The sequence below is a fragment of the Fundulus heteroclitus genome, unplaced genomic scaffold (genome assembly GCF_011125445.2).
Source record: "Fundulus heteroclitus isolate FHET01 unplaced genomic scaffold, MU-UCD_Fhet_4.1 scaffold_63, whole genome shotgun sequence".
Lineage (NCBI taxonomy): Eukaryota > Metazoa > Chordata > Actinopteri > Cyprinodontiformes > Fundulidae > Fundulus > Fundulus heteroclitus.
This window is the reverse complement of record NW_023397066.1, coordinates 987,603-1,005,795: the sequence shown is the minus strand read 5'-3', so window position 1 is coordinate 1,005,795 and position 18,193 is coordinate 987,603. Positions and strand designations below refer to the sequence as shown.

The 18,193-nt window shown below is 41.2% G+C and overlaps 1 protein-coding gene across 1 annotated transcript in view; it reads right to left on the bottom strand.

The window, feature by feature from the left end:
- Positions 1–12,872, bottom strand: part of LOC118561424 (gastrula zinc finger protein XlCGF57.1-like) — a 29,750-nt gene extending 16,878 nt beyond the window's left edge. Inside the window, exons 1-2 of the mRNA XM_036133490.1 lie at positions 12,626–12,872; positions 5,146–6,009 (exon numbers count right to left, since the gene is read on the bottom strand). Of these exons, the coding sequence (XP_035989383.1) occupies positions 5,146–6,009; positions 12,626–12,785 (1,024 nt within the window). The 5' untranslated portion in view covers positions 12,786–12,872. The remainder of the gene's footprint in view (positions 1–5,145; positions 6,010–12,625) is intronic.
- Positions 12,873–18,193: the final 5,321 nt, after the last annotated feature.

Below are 18,193 nucleotides of genomic sequence, written 5' to 3'. Positions count from 1 at the left end.
AGTAAGAGTTGTAGTATGAACTAGATGAAGTGAACTATGTATTCTACAAGTTTGGTGGCACTACAATGATCTATACTGTACTTATTGGCTATTATATACTTGTAATAACAAAGAAAAAATGTCAAAAAATAAAGTTAAGCACATTTTCTTAAAGTAAGAGTTGTAGTATGAACTAGATGAGGTTATCTATGTGTATGACGAGTTTGGTAGCACTACAATAATCTATACTGTACTTATTGGCTATTATATGCTTGTAATAACAATAAAAAATGTTAAAAAAAATAAAGTTTAGCGTATTTTCCCAAAGTAAGAGTTGTAGTATGAACTAGATGAGGTTATCTATGTATACTACAAGTTTGGTGGCACTACAATGATCTATACTGTACCTATTGGCTATTATATGCTTGTAATAACAATTAAACAATCTTAGAAAATTTAATTTAGCACATTTTCCCAAAGTAAGAGTTGTAGTATAAACTAGATGAGGTTATCTATGTGTATGATGAGTTTGGTGGCACTACAATGATATAAGGTGTAGTCATTGCTCATTTTATACTTATTCTAATAATAAAAAAGAGGTGCCATTTGTCATTCAGGCTTTGGGAAATTCCTCAAAAAATGTATTATTTTCAAATCCAATAAATGTGGTATGATATACATGAGATCAGATACATATAAAATTAATTCGATAATAATCCACCTCTCCTTGGTGACGCTGTTGAATATTTCTCTATGATTATGTTTCTGGTGTAGCAACTTGCACACGGTCCCTAAGCATCTGCGGAGCAGCGAGCTCTGCATTGAGACCAATGTAATTCTCCCAGCGCGGTGGGAGACTCGTTTTGAGGAAACTACGGTTGTAGCTGACTGTCTGCCTTGCTGTGGTTACAGAGAGATGTCTGTTTTGTAGAATAAATCATCCGCCGATGAGTTATTGATCCGGAAAAGCCGAATCTGTGAATATCTTTCTAACTTTACCCAAGTTTGTAGGCTTTTATTGCTTGGGGATTTTAAATCAAATCTTCTGAGTAAAAAGGATTTGTTTTCATCAAAACCAGCCGACAGGAGAAGGTCTGCATCGAAGCAGCATGGAAAATTGGTGTTATTAAAACATGATTAAGTACTTCATTGTAGCATGAAAAAATGAAATATGTGAATAAAAATGTTAAAGGCATTACAAACTACTAGGAAGTACAAACTCTGTGAAGCAGAAGTTGGTGAGACCTTCCTAGAGCTACTTTCAGCAGATTTTGCCCTCAGCTTTGGAAAGTGGGTCCTTTTCAGCTCAATCCAGAGTCCACTGAGGAAGCAAAACAAACTGGTTCAGCATAGACAGATTTATTCACTTTGGCATCTGTTTTAAGCAGAAGTGAGAGACTAATTGATTTGGCTGGTATTTTTCCTTGCCAGTCTTGTCCTCTATACGGTGAGAGATTTCCCTCTTTTGCTGTCTCAACAAAACCACAGGAACTGAGTTTCAGAGAGGCACATATTTACACAGCTTGTGGGTCTGTGGGGGCCCCATGAGGCCCCATGAGGCCCCATGCCCGGCGGGCTTGTGCGGGGGGACTCTCTCTCCTTGAGAGTCCCAGGAAGGAGTGAAGTGAAGACTGAGGGGTTGTCCTGTGGGAGTAAAGTTTTATAGGTTTTTCTAGGTCCTTTGTGCCTGTGAAAGTCCCAAACTTCTGTTGCTCCCAATCCAATCTGATTTTATTTTTCTCATCATGGCTCAATGGCACTAAAATGGATATGAGAATGATTTATCTGTTTATTTTAATAATTATTTTAGTCACTTTCAGGTGTTTAATTGGCTGCTTCTTATTTCAGAAGGCTCATTTATTCTAAGTTTCCATGGTTATAAAACCGTTGTTATAAAACTTGCTAAAGAAAAACTTGTTTCCAGTCACTGATTTCACTTTAGGGTGATAGCAGAAAAATCCTTTGATGTTGCTCACCAAAGGTCATCAAGACCTGACGTGGAACTTCAAAATAAAGGCTTCTCAAAATCATTTTCTAGCCACTTTTATGCAATGAGTCGACAATCGCTTGCTCTCCTCCAGTCAAGGCAGTGACACAAAAAGTTGAACAATGTTCATCTTTTGTCACCTTCACATGACACTACAGCCATTTATCTGGTTCATCCGTGAGGTGCGCCCTTAAAGTGATGATATTCTCCAGACTGTTTCCTTGTCTATAATATAGGATGAGACTAGTTTTATTTTTCTTTTGTAGAAAAAAAAAAAAGAGATTTCAGTAAATTCCAGAAACATCTCATGACTCTTCATCATTGTCGGTCACATACTGCTTTAAAAACATTGCAGACCCTCCAGTTTCATAATCAATAAAATTTCTGGGAAGCAAGTGATTCAACAGCGCGATTTGATACGCTATTGTCGCTGTGTCGTCCCGTGAGTTTGGTCTTCACCGCAATGAAAGCCATTATGCGCTCTACACACGGGGAGCATAGCCTTGGCTTATACATTTATCTCATGCATCATCATCACCAATATGAACACTATAAAATTAATAGAAAATGAGCCGAATTTTATCCTTTGGTTCTCAACTAGAAGAATTTTATTGAAAAAGGACTCAATAAAAAATGTAAACATGAATGCAAAAATTTATTTGACATCTATTGAAAATAGAAATAAGCATTTGAATCAACCTGCTGTACCAGACCCTATTTGACCCAAGGCTAGTCGTTGTAATCAAATTTAATTATTGCAGCCAACAGTTAAATGGATAAATCTGAAAGGCCTCAGCAAAACTGACACCCTCACATCCTACTCTAGAGATTTTACACACGCTAGCTGAGAATAAATGTTAAACAAGCTTACTAGAGAGTACAGAATTTAAAATAAAAAAAATATTTTAAACAAAAAAATATAAGACCTACACGGCTCCTCAAGATATAAGACACTTGGAAATAACCAAAAACCTTTTAAAGGATGGAAGGACACTTACCAAAAGAAAAACATTTTATCACATTAAAAAATGTGATAAAAAAAGGACAAACATCAAGATTTAAAAGAACAGATACAAAAATCTGAAGGTTATAAAATAAAGCTTTTGCTGCAGCTGCTTCTAAAAAGCTGAGATAAAAAAGGCTAATAAACACTGGACCGGCTGTCCACAATTATTCTTGTAATTTTTTTTTTTTTTTTAATTCCTACCAGTAACGTACAATTAGGAATTAAAACAATGAACGAGTTTGCTAACATAAACTCTCAGAACACAAAACATCTCCAGTTAACTGAAAAAAATATCAGTTAATTATTTAGTCTTTGCACGTGTAAATATATCTCAGGTGAAATAACTGACTGTAAAACATGTATAATCTAAAAAAAACTGAATAAATCTTTAAAGTACTTCTTGATTCTGAGATCGACCAACTCGGAAATGCATGCATTAGTGACCATATTTTCAAAAAATTTGGCATTAAGATCGTGATTGCGCCGTTAAAGGTTTTTTTAACGACTAAAAATTGTCCCTCGGCGACCGCTAGGCTGAAAAATCCACAACTTGGGTCACATGGTACGATGACGTAGTTCGTTGGCGAAGCTCAAGCTACGCTGCATAGATTACAATGAAGTACACAACAACAAGTTGAGGTGGCGATTCACAAAGTGATGATTTTAACACGAAGGACAGTGCAAGCGTCTGTCACCATTCGGGTAAGTCTGACAAAAACCTTTTAGGAGAATAAACGAAATGGGTTGCTGGTGTAGAATATGAATCGGGGCTTATAATAGCGGTTCAGGCTGACAGTTGGGATGTAAACACGGAAACAACTCGTCCAAGCTTGATTGCCTGGCATCGTTTATGATGGCTGAAATCCGCCAAAACGGCACATAAAAGAAAAAGATGTACATTCAGCCCAAACCACAGTGTCTCAGCATTATGTGTTCAGTTTGTTTGGTGTTATTTTAAACGCCAAGACAATCGGTCTTTTTCCAAATTTTGTCACTTAAGCCTGACAAATAAAAGTAAGCCACCAAACACAGTATTCCAACACGTAGTGTGTATTTACGATTTTCCATTGCTGAAATAAGAGGATGGAAACTGGCTGATAGCAGGGCACAAAAATTAAGACTTCCTGAAAAGACGAGTGTAGACTTCCTGGTAAATCCCGTTGTAATGTAAACAACTGCCAATTAAACTGAATGTTACAATCTTGACATGATTATATGAGTTGTTTTACCGAGGAACCGATCAGAAGTGCCGTGAAACCCCGCATCTCTGGCTGCAGCTCCCGACACAGAGGGGAACAGATTTTCACAGGGGAGCTGAATTTCGCACACCGGGACTTTTCAGGTTGGGAAATGTGTGTAAAGAGACATTATCCTTGTTGGTATTTGACCAACCATAACCCGCACACTTTTTAGCCATGTTTAATCCGTCTATTTGTTTTTGAGAAAGCGAGTTTGCAACCAGGAAGTATCTTGTTACCATGTCAACAGATCAACGCTTGCCTACGAATTACGTCATCGGTCACCCAACATTTTTTTATGAGCCTTCAGCTAAAAAGTCTTAAAAATCCACTTTTTCATCAAATTTTTTATTTTTTTTTTCCTCGGGTCATAGTAATATGTGAACTTTCTAACATTTAGCAACTTGTATGATCTCAGAATCAAGAAGTACTTTGAGGCAGACTTTTAAGTTTATAGAACAGACGAGACTCCACACCAGCAGGTGGCAGCAGAGGGTCTCTAGTGGAAAACTACTAGGAAGAATTTTAATATTTGTACTGGGAAATCTTTGTCAATTCTCATTTCATGTGAAGATTCAAACTGCCACCTTGAGCAAAGCTTGGTACACATATTTCTCATGAAAAAAGCCTCCCGCCTATGTGAGTTTTCTTGTGAGTATTTAAATTGGTTAGTTGAGCGAAACTTTTTCCACATGTCTGACAAGAAAAAGGTCTTTCACCTGTGTGGATTCTCATGTGACAATTTAAACTGGCTAGTTGAGTGAAACCTTTTCCGCATGTCTGACAAGAAAAAGGCCTCTCACCTGTGTGGATTCTTAAGTGAATTTTTAAATGACTGTTACAAGTGAAACTTTTTCCACATGTCTGACAAGAAAAAGGCCTCTCACCTGTGTGGATTTTCATGTGATTTTTTAAATGACTGTTACAAGTGAAACTTTTTCCACATGTCTGACAAGAAAAAGGCCTCTCACCTGTGTGGATTCTCATGTGAAAATTTAAACTGGCTAGTTGAGTGAAACCTTTTCCGCAGGTCTGACAAGAAAAAGGCCTCTCACCTGTGTGGATTCTCATGTGAAGTTTTAAATGACTAACTCGAATGAAACCTTTTCCGCATGTCTGACAAGAAAATGCCCTCTCACCTGTGTGGGTTGTGTAATGCTTTTTCAATTGACTCTTGTACTTCAAAGACTTCCCACAAACATCACATTTTAAAGACATTTTCTTAGTCTCACTCCAAGACTGTCTCTCTGACCCAGTGGAGCTCCTTCCTTCCTGGTCTTTGGTCTGAACTACAGGAGAGATATGAAAGGAAAGCTGCTCAGTTGTTGGTTCTCCTCTTTCCTGAAGGGTAAAGGTCTCCATTAGAGCAACAGACTGCTTCTGGACAAGCTGCTCTCCCCCCTGACAGCTGCAGACATCCTTCTCCTCCTCCTCCTGTCTAGTTGCTAAATTTTCTGGATCCTGCTGTTCATGTTTAAGCCTAGAAGAATCTGGTCTGTCCTTTTCTTCCTCAATCAGTGGAACTTCTGGGTCCTCTTGGTCTTTAATTAGTGGGTTCTGTTGCCTTTGTTCCTCATTAAACCATGAAGACTCAGGCTCCACATTTTCTTCTTTAATCAGGGGAAGTTCTGGTTCCTCCTTTTCTTCTTTAATCAGTGGAGGATCTGGTTCCATCTGTTCCTCCTCAGACCACTCAGGTTCTGCTTCCTCCTGGTCATGACTGGACCTTCTCCACTGGTTGCAGAGCTGTTGGATGGAAGAAGCTTCCTCCTCCATGGAGACAGGTGGCTTGTGGAGGTCTGTGGGGAAAAAGAAAGAGATCATTAATATAATTCAACTGATGACTGTCTCGTGCATCAGCCTGCTTGTTCCTGGACAGCAGGGATCACACAGTTCATCAAAAATTTAACTGTGGGTGGATGTTAGCACTTTTCAAACAAACAGGTGCCTGACCAGAAGCTAAAGAGGCATTTACTATGTCAAGCACACAAAGACCAAGGCACTGAAAAACACACAAACAAGTACGCTGGAATAAAGTCCAGAGTTAACTAACATGTCGACTATAGCCAGAAAGACATAAGCAGATTTCTTTATTAATAAAATAAACACAATAGTGTTGTTCAGAAGAACGGTGAGACATGAAAAAAGGAAATATTTTATGGTGCCTCATGGCTACGCTAATGCTGCTAGCATCAGTGTACAAAGGAATGTGTTCTGGTGGGAATCCAGTGATGGATCACTGAGCTGCTGGACAGTCTAAGGTGTAACCTGGTGACACTGGATGGACATAAACATGGTGTCCCAGAGATGCTTTGGTGGGTTTAGGTAGGGGAGGATGGAGGCCAGGATATGGTTTGATTTCTTCATCCTCCATGAACTACCTGTATACTCTTGAAGTATAACAGCAGGCATCAACACCAGGGGGGTTCACTGTATAAAGATTTGCTCCTTGAATACAATTGCTCTCTTTTCCCGCTGCTACGTTGGAGCAGCATAGGGGAGAACACTGTCTTCCTGCTCTGGATCCACAGGCTGGATGGGAGGCTGACCATCTGGTGACCTGGTGCAGGGAGAACCTGGAGCTCAACGCTGTAAAAACAGTGGAGATGGTTGTGGACTTCAGGAAGAACTCAGCCCCAGCTACCCCCATCACCCTCTGTGACTCCACCATCGAAACTGTGGAGTCTTTCCGCTTCCTGGGAACTATCATCTCCCAGGACCTAAAGTGGGAGCTGAACATCAACTCCCTCACCAAGAAAGCCCAGCAGAGGATTTACTTCCCGCGGCAGCTGAAGAAATTCAACCTGCCAAGGACAATGATGGTGCAGTTCTACTCCTCCATCGCTGAGTCCATCCTCACCTCCTCCATCACCATCTGGTACGCTGGTGTCACCGCTAAGGACAAGAGCAGACTGCAGCGTGTCATCCGGTCTGCAGAGAAGGTGATTGGGAAAGTTGGGATTTTTCTTCAATAGCTTCCAGGTCATGTGACTCACTGACTCCAAATCTGTCTCAAATTGTTCTACTACTTTAGCCAGATGAGGGACAGCCTTGATGTTCTTGAAACAAAGTACAGTTTTATTGGCAACATATAACTGTAAAGTATTTATTTTGAACATTGTTGAACTGAATACAAAGTTTGCATATTAGTTGCACAATGGACAGTTCCAGCTGCCTTTCTTTGCATTTTCATATTCTGTGCTCTTTATGTCAAGGCACAGGGAATGGTACCATCTGTCCCAGTTGTCGCACTGGATCTGTTAAAATACAAAAACAAAGATACCTGTTCAGTTGTATAGTAACAGTACACGCTCCACTCCTGCCACAGAGTAGGGTGTTTATTTGCTTGTCATCTATAAATTACAACTTTAACACTACCTGAGGTTTTTCCATATTTATTTTTATATTTATGCTTCAAATTTACATTGTGTAAACATTTTGACACACACACTGTTCAAAATAAATACTTTACAGTTATATGTTGTCGATAAACCTGTCCTTTGTTTCAGCAACATGAAGGCTGTGCCTCATCTTGCTAAAGTAGTAGAACAATTTCACACAGATTTAGAGTCAATGGATCACATGACCTGGAAGCTATTGAAGAAAAATCCTAACTTTTGTCTTTAAAAATACCTTAAAGACAAAGAAAACTGGCCGAAACTACAGAGGGGTGTCCCAAGACAAGTGAAACAACAACAGGCTGTTCTCACAACAAATGATAGGAGTAAACCTGCTGGAAATGTTGGAATTCCATTACGAAACAGATTCGCTCCGCTCCAAGATGTGACCCAGGAGGATCACAACAATAATCAAAGGTATGTCAACAACCTTCACTCTAAGCTACCAGAGAAAAAACACGCCACAGGGCCAAGGACCCTGATATTATGCAATGGATCTGTAAGTGGGATTAAATATTTGTGTGGCCTGGTGTCTGATGTATCAGACATCCTTCCAAAGATCATGAAAAAACGCCCGACCTTGGAAAAACTTATAATACAAGCTGAAGCCCAGGGCGATGCCACCCGCAGAAAATCAGAAGTATTGAAAGAGGATTACATTCGTCTGCTAAATCTAGTTGATGGCAAAAATGTCAAGGTGTTTCTCAGCGGCCCTTAAGCACCCGTTAATTGTGGAGATGAGATTTTTTCCAGAGTTCTGATGCTTAACAAATGGCTGAAAAAAAACATGCAAATAAACAACTGTCACCTTCATAGACAACTTTAACATCTTCTGGGAAAGAAGACATCTGTTCAACAGAGATGGCTTCTCTCTAAATAGGTCAGGTGCAAAACGGCTGATTTCAAACATCTTCTATTCTGTGAACCATGCACCATCAGCTTTGTCCCAAAACAAAGCTCAACCAGTGCTAAAACAAATGATAAGCCCAGTACAGCCCGAACAAGCCAAGATAAAGATGGCCAGAAAGATGACACAGAAAGAGGCTACGTCAGAATTACAGGAGGATTCCCAGATCTCAAACGGAGGACACAGAGAGGACTCCCCTTTATCTTCCAAAGAGAACCAAAAACCTACATCCTCACGAACACCGATCTCCCCCTCTTCTCCACAAAGCCCAGATGTTCCTTTTCTGGAATTTTCTCACATGAACAAAGGTTTTAAGATTGGCCTACAGCTGACATCCTCTCCACATAGCCTTCCTGACAACCGCAGCTCTGTGACTAAACCAGCATTTTCCAAAGGCCTCAGAGCCTCAGATCCTCCTCCTCCTCTACGTATCACAGAACATTCAGGTGCTGAGGACCTCCAGATTACTTCGCTGTGCTACAGATCAGGCCCTGGCCGCACGTTTATCAGACATGACAGTTTCCAGCATCAGCCTGGGCCTCTTGTCAGAGATTATGGAATATCTGTGATGATACGTGGCAGAAATAAGAAAAACAAAAGCTTAACAAACAGGACCAAACACTTAAAAGTCATAAACTGTCAGATGCAACCTGTCACAGAGACATCAACCACTAAGTCATATAAACTGGGTTTATTAAACATTAGATCTCTGTCAGGAAAATCCCTTTTAATTAATGACTACATTATTGACAATAATCTTGATGTAATGTTTTTAACAGAAACATGGTTACATGAATCTAACGAAGCAGCTATTCTATTAGAGACAACTCCTCCCAACTACAATTTTCTTTGTGAGAGCAGACAGCAAAGGAAAGGTGGAGGAGTGGCAACATTGTTTAGTGATTCACTAAAGTGTAAAAAGGTGTTTTTGTGAAAATTTGACTCTTTTGAACATTTGGCTCTCCAAGTAAAGAGCCCGGTATGAACTATGTTTCTGAATGTTTACAGGCCTCCTAAGTCCACATCAAACTTTTTTAATGATTTTAGTGACCTCCTGTCTGTGATATGTGTTGATTATGACTGTTTAATTATTGTGGGAGACTTCAACTTTCACGTTGACCACCCTGAAGACAGAAGTGCAAAAGAACTGTGTGACACACTTAGAAACTTTGGTTTAACTCAACACGTTAAACAGCCAACACACAAACAGGGACATATTTTAGACCTGATCATCACTAAAGGTCTAAAAATTTCACAGGTCAATGTATCTGATGTTGCCCTATCTGATCACTTTTCTGTTACCTTTGAAAGCATAATTACCAGTGACTCATTTAGCCACAGGGACATTGTAAGAAAACGCACCTTTAAGGACAATGCCACGGAAACTTTTATTCAAGCTTACTCTGCTACTTCAACCTTGGGCTGCAACTCAGTAGATGAGCAAGTAGATAACTTTCATTCTAAAGTCTCAGACATCATTGGCTGCATTGCTCCAGTTAAAGTGAAAGTTCCTTGGAGAAATGCTCCAGCAGTTAGAAGTGAAAAAAGGGAATGTCGAAAAGCTGAACGCAGGTGGAGAAAGAATAGACTCCAGGTTCATTATGACATCTACAAAGAGAGACTTAACAGATATAACTTACAATTGAAAAATGCAAGAGAATCTTTCTTCTCTGAGATCATTAAGAAAAACATTAATAATGCTCGTGTCTTATTTTCCACAGTCGTCAGGTTAACAAATCCTCCTGTGTCCGTGGCTTCAGAACTCCACTCCACCAGGGCCTGCAATGAATTTGCTAACTTCTTTACTGAGAAAATCCTTAAGATCAGAGGATCAATTTGTACATCCATACTAAGTTCAGTACCAAAGTTGTCTCCAACTAAAATTGATCTTGACCAAATGTCCCAATTCAGCCAAATAAACCACAAAAGCTTAGAGCAGATCATTCAGCAGCTAAGTTCCTCCTCATGCTGCCTTGATGTTCTACCCACAGTTTTCCTTAAGAAAGTTTTACCTGTCATAGCGTCTGATTTGACTCAGATAATAAACACGTCCCTTCTGTCAGGTGTTTTCCCCCAGTCCCTAAAAACAGCAATTATCAAACCACTGCTTAAAAAGAACAAATTAGACAAACTTCTACTCCAGAACTACAGGCCCATCTCAAACCTCCTTTATCAGTAAGATTATTGAAAAAGCTGTGTTTCAACAATTAAACACCTTCTTAACAACAACCAGCCGCTTTGACGTTTTCCAGTCAGGTTTCCGTGCTCACCACAGTACAGAGACCGCCCTGATCAAGGTGTTTAATGACATCCATATAAATACAGACTGTGGAAGAACCACCGTGCTGGTACTATTGGACCTCAGTGCAGCATTTGATACTGTTGATCACTCCATCCTGTTAGAACGCCTGGAGAACTGGGTCGGCCTCTCTGGTACAGCTCTCCACTGGTTGTCCTACTTAAAGGACAGGGAATTTATTTGTTTTTTAAGGTAATTTTTAGGTAACTTTACATCAAAGATGACAAAAATCACATGTGGGGTTCCCCAAGGGTCCATCCTGGGTCCCCTCCTTTTCAATATCTACATGCTCCCTCTTGCTCAGATAATAAAAAAATAACATCATCAGCTACCATAACTATGCAGACGACACACAGCTCTACATCACCATGTCACCAGGTGACTATGAACCAGTTCAAGCACTGAGTAAATGCCTAGAAGAAATCAATACGTGGATGTGCCAAAATTTTCTTCAATTGAATAAAAACAAAACAGAAGTAATAATCTTTGGACCAATAGAGGAAAGATCAAAAGTTAGCACACAGCTTCAGTTGCTTCAGCTAAAAACCACTGATCAGGCCCGAAATCTGGGAGTAGTGATGGACTCAGACCTGAACCTCCAAAAGCATCTAAAGACAATTACAAGGTCGGCTTTCTATCACCTGAAGAACATTTCTAGGATTAAAGGACTGATGTCTCAGCAGAATCTGAAAAACTAATCCATGCGTTTATATTTAGTAGAATTGATCACTGCAACAGTGTTTTCACAGGTCTGCCTAAAAAGTGGATCAGACAGCTGCAGCTGATCCAGAACGCTGCTGCCCGCTCCTCACTAAGACTAAGAACGTAGAGAACATGGACCCGGTTCTGAAGTCCTTCCACTAAGACTAAGAACGTAGAGAACATGGACCCGGTTCTGAAGTCCTTCCATGGCTCCCTGTATCTCAGAGAATAGACTTTAAAATCCTTCTGTTAGTCTATAAATCCTTGAATTAGCACCTAAATACATCACAGACTTGTTATCAGTGCATCAACCATCCAGACCACTCAGGTCTTCTGGCTCCAGCCTGCTCTGCAGAACCAGAACCAGAACCAGACATGGAGAAGCAGCATTTAGTTCCTATGCTCCACTTATCTGGAACAAACTTCCAGAAAATTTTAAAATTGCTGAAAGCCTGAGTTCCTTTAAATCAAGATTAAAAACACATTTGTTTAGGATTGCCTTCGACTGTTCTAGTTAAATAGTTCTACTGAAACATCATTAGTTAATTTTTTTAGTCCAATTGTTTTTAATGTTCTATTTTTGTTTCTACACTTTAGTCCTACTTGCTTTTATTCTGTTTTATTTTGCTATATTTTAATCATGTAAAGCACTCTCTGTACTGAATTGTGCTATACAAATAAATTTGCCTTGCCTTGGCTAAAATTGTCAAAACAGCTTAAAATGGAATAAAAACAAGTGTGCCTTACAGATGTTATCTATTGGTATGATTTTATATTAGTTTCATCTTAACTGGTCATAAGATAAGGAATTTATAGATTTTTTTTTTCTCAAGACTGCTTGGTTCAAAGACTTGTTGACGGTCCCTAACTGCACCACTGCGTGTGGGAGGAGGGAGCAGCTGGGAGACGCTGGCCGAAATCGGCGTCCCTCAATCGGATCAACCGTGAGCCAGATCCCGCTGACTCCGCGGAGCTTGAATGTCCAACATCACCGCGGTTAGTTTCAGGTGTGAACGGAGCCTCAGAGATTGAAGTGTGGTTGGAAAGCTGAGAGCTCAGATTAGAAACTGATCAAACTGATTTATCAGACACTTTTTGTAGCTTCATACCGGTGCTGGAGAGTTTTATCTGGGGTCTCCAGCAGCTTTCCAGCCGTCTGGCGTCTTCCTCGTAGCGGACGATGGTTTTCTCAACCTCTGAGAAGATTTCTTCAGCAGCAGCAGTTAGTCGCTCTCTGATAAACTCTCTCAGATGCTGAACTGAAGACATTGTTGCTGAAACTACGCAGAGATTCAGCTGAGAAACGAAAACACAACCGTCTTCCTGCACAGTGATGCTAGAGCATTCTAGGTTTACTTCCGGGGAACGTCACTGAGACAAAGCAGCTGATTGGTCCATTTACCGCCCCCTGCTGGACTGGAGTGGATCTGGCCTCCAAGCGGTTTTGCAGGTCACTCCAGGGCTCAGTGGATTGAAGAAAAGAACTCTTTATATTTTTCAATCTTTAGTCCAAAAAGAAGATGACTTTGACTTAGACAACTTTATTTGTCATTTTGTATGCACAGAGTGCGTACAGAACGAAATTAAATGTAAACAATTTAAATGTAAACAATGTAAACAATGCAGGGCAAATAGACAGTGTGCGATCAACACACTGTGTTTAGATTCAGAGACTAATAATGATAATAAAATAATAAATAAAATAAAATAAATTAAAGAAATTAATAATGGTAGTGTTACTGAAGACCTGGATTTAATACATACAGCAGTTAGAAATTTTTATAGCAATCTTTATTGTTGCAAGTATTCGGAATCCAATTGCCGGTCTTTTTTGATGAAATTCAGGAATCTGTTGAAAAAATTAATCTTGATTTAAAAAAACTTATGGAAGATGACTTAAGAATTGAACATCTTGACGTGGCAATACAACAAATGGCAAAGGATAAATCTCCAGGCCTAGACGGGTTAACCACTGAATTTTATACTTTTTTTTGGCAAAGATTTACGAAAACTATTATTTGAGGTACTGCTGGAATGCATTTCTAACAATAATCTCTTTCCCACCATGAATCGGCGTTTGATTACTCTGATCCCCAAAGCCAACAAAGATCCTTTATCACTAGACAATTGGAAACCCATCACTCTTCTATGTACAGATTACAAAATTTTAGCTCTTTTTATGCCTTAAACAGCGGATTAGGAACAATTATTAATGAACGCCAATCAGCTTTTTATAGCTATTATAACAAATGGTTCAGTGCATTTTAATATTCTTAGTGGCGTTAAAAGTAATAGAATATTCTGATAGGATGTATGTTGCAAAACACTGCCACTCATACATTTTTATAATTTTTTATTACTATATACACAAACACGTTTAAACACAAACAAACTGCTTATTTTCTGCCATAATCTGGGACTCCTGACATTTCCATTCACATTGAAGCTTGCTGAATTTCGCATGTTGAGCTTCATTCTCCAACATGGAGCTAACTTGAACCTTTTTGGCTGCAAGACGAGCTTTTGCCTTTACACGCCCTTGAGAAACTTTGGAGCTGGTAATTGATGAACCACATGTACATGAGGAACATTTAGTAGAGATTTCTCCAAAAACAGACAAGATCATAAATCTCATTTGACAGTATAGTACAGGCATCTAGTTTCTGTACAATTTCTTTTATTTTTTTTTCCCAGTGTCCTGTCTAGCAATGTGGCAATAGGAATTGATGTGTCAATGCCAGATAGAGCTCGACAGATTTTGCTTTTACAAGTGGAGAGAACAGCTTTCGCCATAGTGCTCCACTTGATTTATGCTTGTAAATAGATTTATTGTGATTCCTGCAGGGAGAATTTCAAATTATATGGACATTACAATGGGAGAGTAAAGGAAGAACAAGAAGTGAGAGAGAAACAAAAAAAGAGTAGAGGTGAAAGAAAGAAGAGATAAAAGGGAGAGAATGATAAAACCTTCTTCGTCTGCTCCATCACCTGGAAAGAGAGATGCAAAAAGAACAGCACAACCAACAGACATAAAGCACAATACAATCGAATAACACCTAGATGCCATTGCTAAATCATATATATTATGTAAGCTGACATGTGTAATGTGATACCTGAAAAAAGAAAGTGAAAGAACATAAATAAATAAATAAATTATAATTTTACTGTATATAAGTGAACATTTAATACCTGGGACCCAGCACCTGTGGGAGTTTGTGAGAGTGCACTAGTTTAGGTGAAAATTATCCAGAAGGTGACCACCCCCCCCCCCCCCCCCCCCTTTGGTCAGTGTTGGATGTGAGTGTTATGTGGGAACGTGTGTACAGCGTCTTTTTTTTTTTTTTTTTTTTTTTTTTTTTTGTGTGGCGAGTGGGGCACAAGGGAGGGATGGGGTGAATGAGTTTTTTTTTTTTTTTTTTTTTTTTTTTTCCCAGGTATGGGTGTGGTCCGCTCCCTCTCCCAAGAACATCTCAAGTCTCCGATAGGTGTGGAGCCCATCCCCCCACGTCCTGCCCTCCTCCACTTCGTTGGCGGGCGCCTTGGCCCCCTGGCGCATTAGTTGGCTTCGGGTTTGGGGCGGGTTCCCGGGCGTGCGCCGGCCCACTCCTGGCGGCCTCTTCGCGGGGCCTGGCCCCCCGGGGGGCGGCCGGGGCCCTCGTCGCGGGGGCGGGGCGCCCCTGGGGCCTCTGGCCCTCAGGGCCCATGGCCGGGACCACTTCAGTGGGGCTGGCTGCCGGCGGAGCCCACGGGCTCGTCTCCGCGGCTCTTGAGGGCGTCGGCATTGCGGTGGCTGGGGGATTTCCTCGGGGTCGTCTCTGCTCCTTCCTTGGGGGGGGGGTTGCAGATATCCTGTGTCGGCCCCTCCTGGGCGACCTGCTCTAGGGGCCCCTTTGGGAGTCCGGGGTTACGGGTCCCCTGACGCCTGCCTCTGTGCTCGGGGAAGGTGGGTCTTTGGTTCTCCACAATCACTATCAAGCTATTTCTGGATAATCTTCACCTATACTAGTGCACTTTAACATCTCCCACAGGTGCTGGGTCCCAGGTATTAAGTGTTCACTTATATACAGTAATCTTATAATTTATTTATTTATTTATTTATGTTGTGTCACTTTCTTTTTTCAAATATCACATTACACATGTCAGCTTACATAATAATATATATGATTTAGCAATGGCATCTAGGTGTTATTCGATTGTATCTGTTGCTTTATGTCTGTTGGTTGTGCTGTTCTTTTTGTGTCTCTTTCCAGGTGATGGAGCAGACAGAGGACGTTTTATCATTCTCTTCCTTTTATCTCATCTTTCTTTCACCTCTACTCTTTTTTTTTTCTCTTTTCTTTCACTTTTTGTTCTTCCTTTACTCTCCCATTGTCATGTCCATATAATTTGAAATTCTCCTTGCAGGAATCATAATAAAGCTATTTACAAGCATAAATCAAGTGGAGCACTATGGCGAAAGCTGTTTGCTCCACTTGTAAAAGCAAAATCTGTCGAGCTCCATCTGGCATTGAGATATCAATTCCTATTGCCATAGTGCTAGACAGGACACTGGGAAAGAAAAAAAAAAAAAAAAAAAAAAAAAAAAAAAAAAAAAAAAAGAAAATTATCCAGAAGGAAATAGCTTGATAGTGATTGTGGAGAACCAAAGGCCCGCCTTCCCCAAGCACAGAGGCAGGAGTCAGGGTACCCATAATCCCGGACTCCCAAAGGTCGACACAGGATATCTGCAACCCCCCCTCCCCCAAGGAATCAGTAGAGACGACCCCGAGGAAATCCCCCAGCCACCGCAATGCCAACGCCCCCAAGAGCCGCGGGGACGAGCCCGTGGGCTCCGCCGGCAGCTAGCCCCGCTGAATTGGTCCCGGCCATGGGCCCTGGGGCGCCCCGCTCCCGCGACGGGGGCCCCGGCTGCCCCCCGGGGGGCCAGGCCCCACGAAGAAGCCGCCGGGAGTAGGCCGGCGCACGCCCGGGAACCCGCCCCAAACCTGAAGCCCACCAATGCGCCAGACGGCCAAGGCGCCTGCCAGCGCAGCGGAGGAGGGCAGGACGTGGAGTGATGGGCTCCGCACCTAGCGGAGACTTGAGATGTTCTTGGGAGAGGGAGCGGACCACACCCATACTTGGGGAAAAAAAAGGAAAATTCATTCACACCATCCCTCCCTTGTGCCCCACTCACCACACACAGATTAAAAAAAAAAAAAAAAAAGATGCTGTACACACATTCCCACATAACACTCGCATCCAACACTGACCAGAGAGGGGGGTCACCCCAAATCGACTATATGACTGCTTGTGCCCGACCCCCGGACCAGATGCCCCCCGGACCAGGCCAACACAACCCGTACGAGCCACCCAGCCAGAGCCCCCCTCACCTCCTAAAAACCTAATAAACCCCCTCCCTCCCCCACCTTACCCTAGCCACCCCTGCCCCCCGCCCCTCCTGGGGGGAGCGGAGGCGTCAGCCCCAGACCTGGCAAGCCGCTGACTACCCATTGCAGCCCCCCACCAAGACCCCATACACAGTTGCCTGCACCTCCTCCAGGCCCCAGACTGCACAATTTCTGGAGTATTTAAAGAATTACATTGAAGAAACTCATAATTCTGTTTCCTTTCTCAAGACTGTTTTGGACTTGCTGATTTATTTCATCCAGATTCTCCTGAGAGCAGAAAGCCTTTAATTTCTTCCTGGCTTCTCTGGCAATTTGTTTCCAGGAGGCATAAGATTAAAAAAAATGCTTTTATCTGTTTTGTAGCCTCTGCTTCTCTGGACTGCTCTCCCTTTTCAGTTAACTTTCCTGTGCGAGGACCTAAAACCAACTCTTGTCTGTGGCCGAGTAGGGGAGGTTGTGGCCGAGTAGTTAGAGCAGTGTGCTTGCACTCATAGAAGGATGCAAGTACCTGGTTTGATCCCTGGTCCCGGCACTGTGGGTCCCTGAGCAAGACCCTTAAACCCAGATTGCTCCCCGGGCGCTGCACATGGCAGCCCACTGCTCCCCTAGGGTGATGGGTTAAAAGCAGAGAACAGATTTTGTTGCTTTGTACTCGTGACAGTGCAATGACAATAGAGTTGAATTCTATTCTTCTATTCTGTTTCTATTCTATTCTGGCTTTTCTTCAGTGCACACATCTTTAGTAGAAAGTCCCTTTTCACATGGCAGTGACATCTTAACTCTAACACCATACAGTGAAATTAAACCCACATTCAAACTTAACATTTAGTTACAAATAAAAAGAAAACTATTCTAATAATTTCCTTATATCTTTATAAATTACGTACCTTATAGGTATTTCGGGGAATAATTTGACCAAACATAAGCCTTAAACCATTTAACTTCATAAATATCAACCAAGTGACGTAATTTCCAAGTTATTTCTACATTGTTTGATCAGTCAGTTTCTCACTCTGTCATCTGTCAGATTCAGTTTCTGACACAAACTTGAAGACAGGTTTTTTTTTGTTTGTTTGTTTTTTACAACCATCAAATACAACAGACGTGGTATCGACATCAGATGTACACAAACCTGAAAAACCTGAAGAAGCCGATCCAGGTTGTTTCCATACTTACAGAAAGGACAAAAGAACAAAAAAAAGAACAAAAAAAAAAACATTAGGGGTTTTCCATCAGTTTCAAAATGTTTATCATATTATACAGTTCTTCATCTTGTTCTTTGTCCAT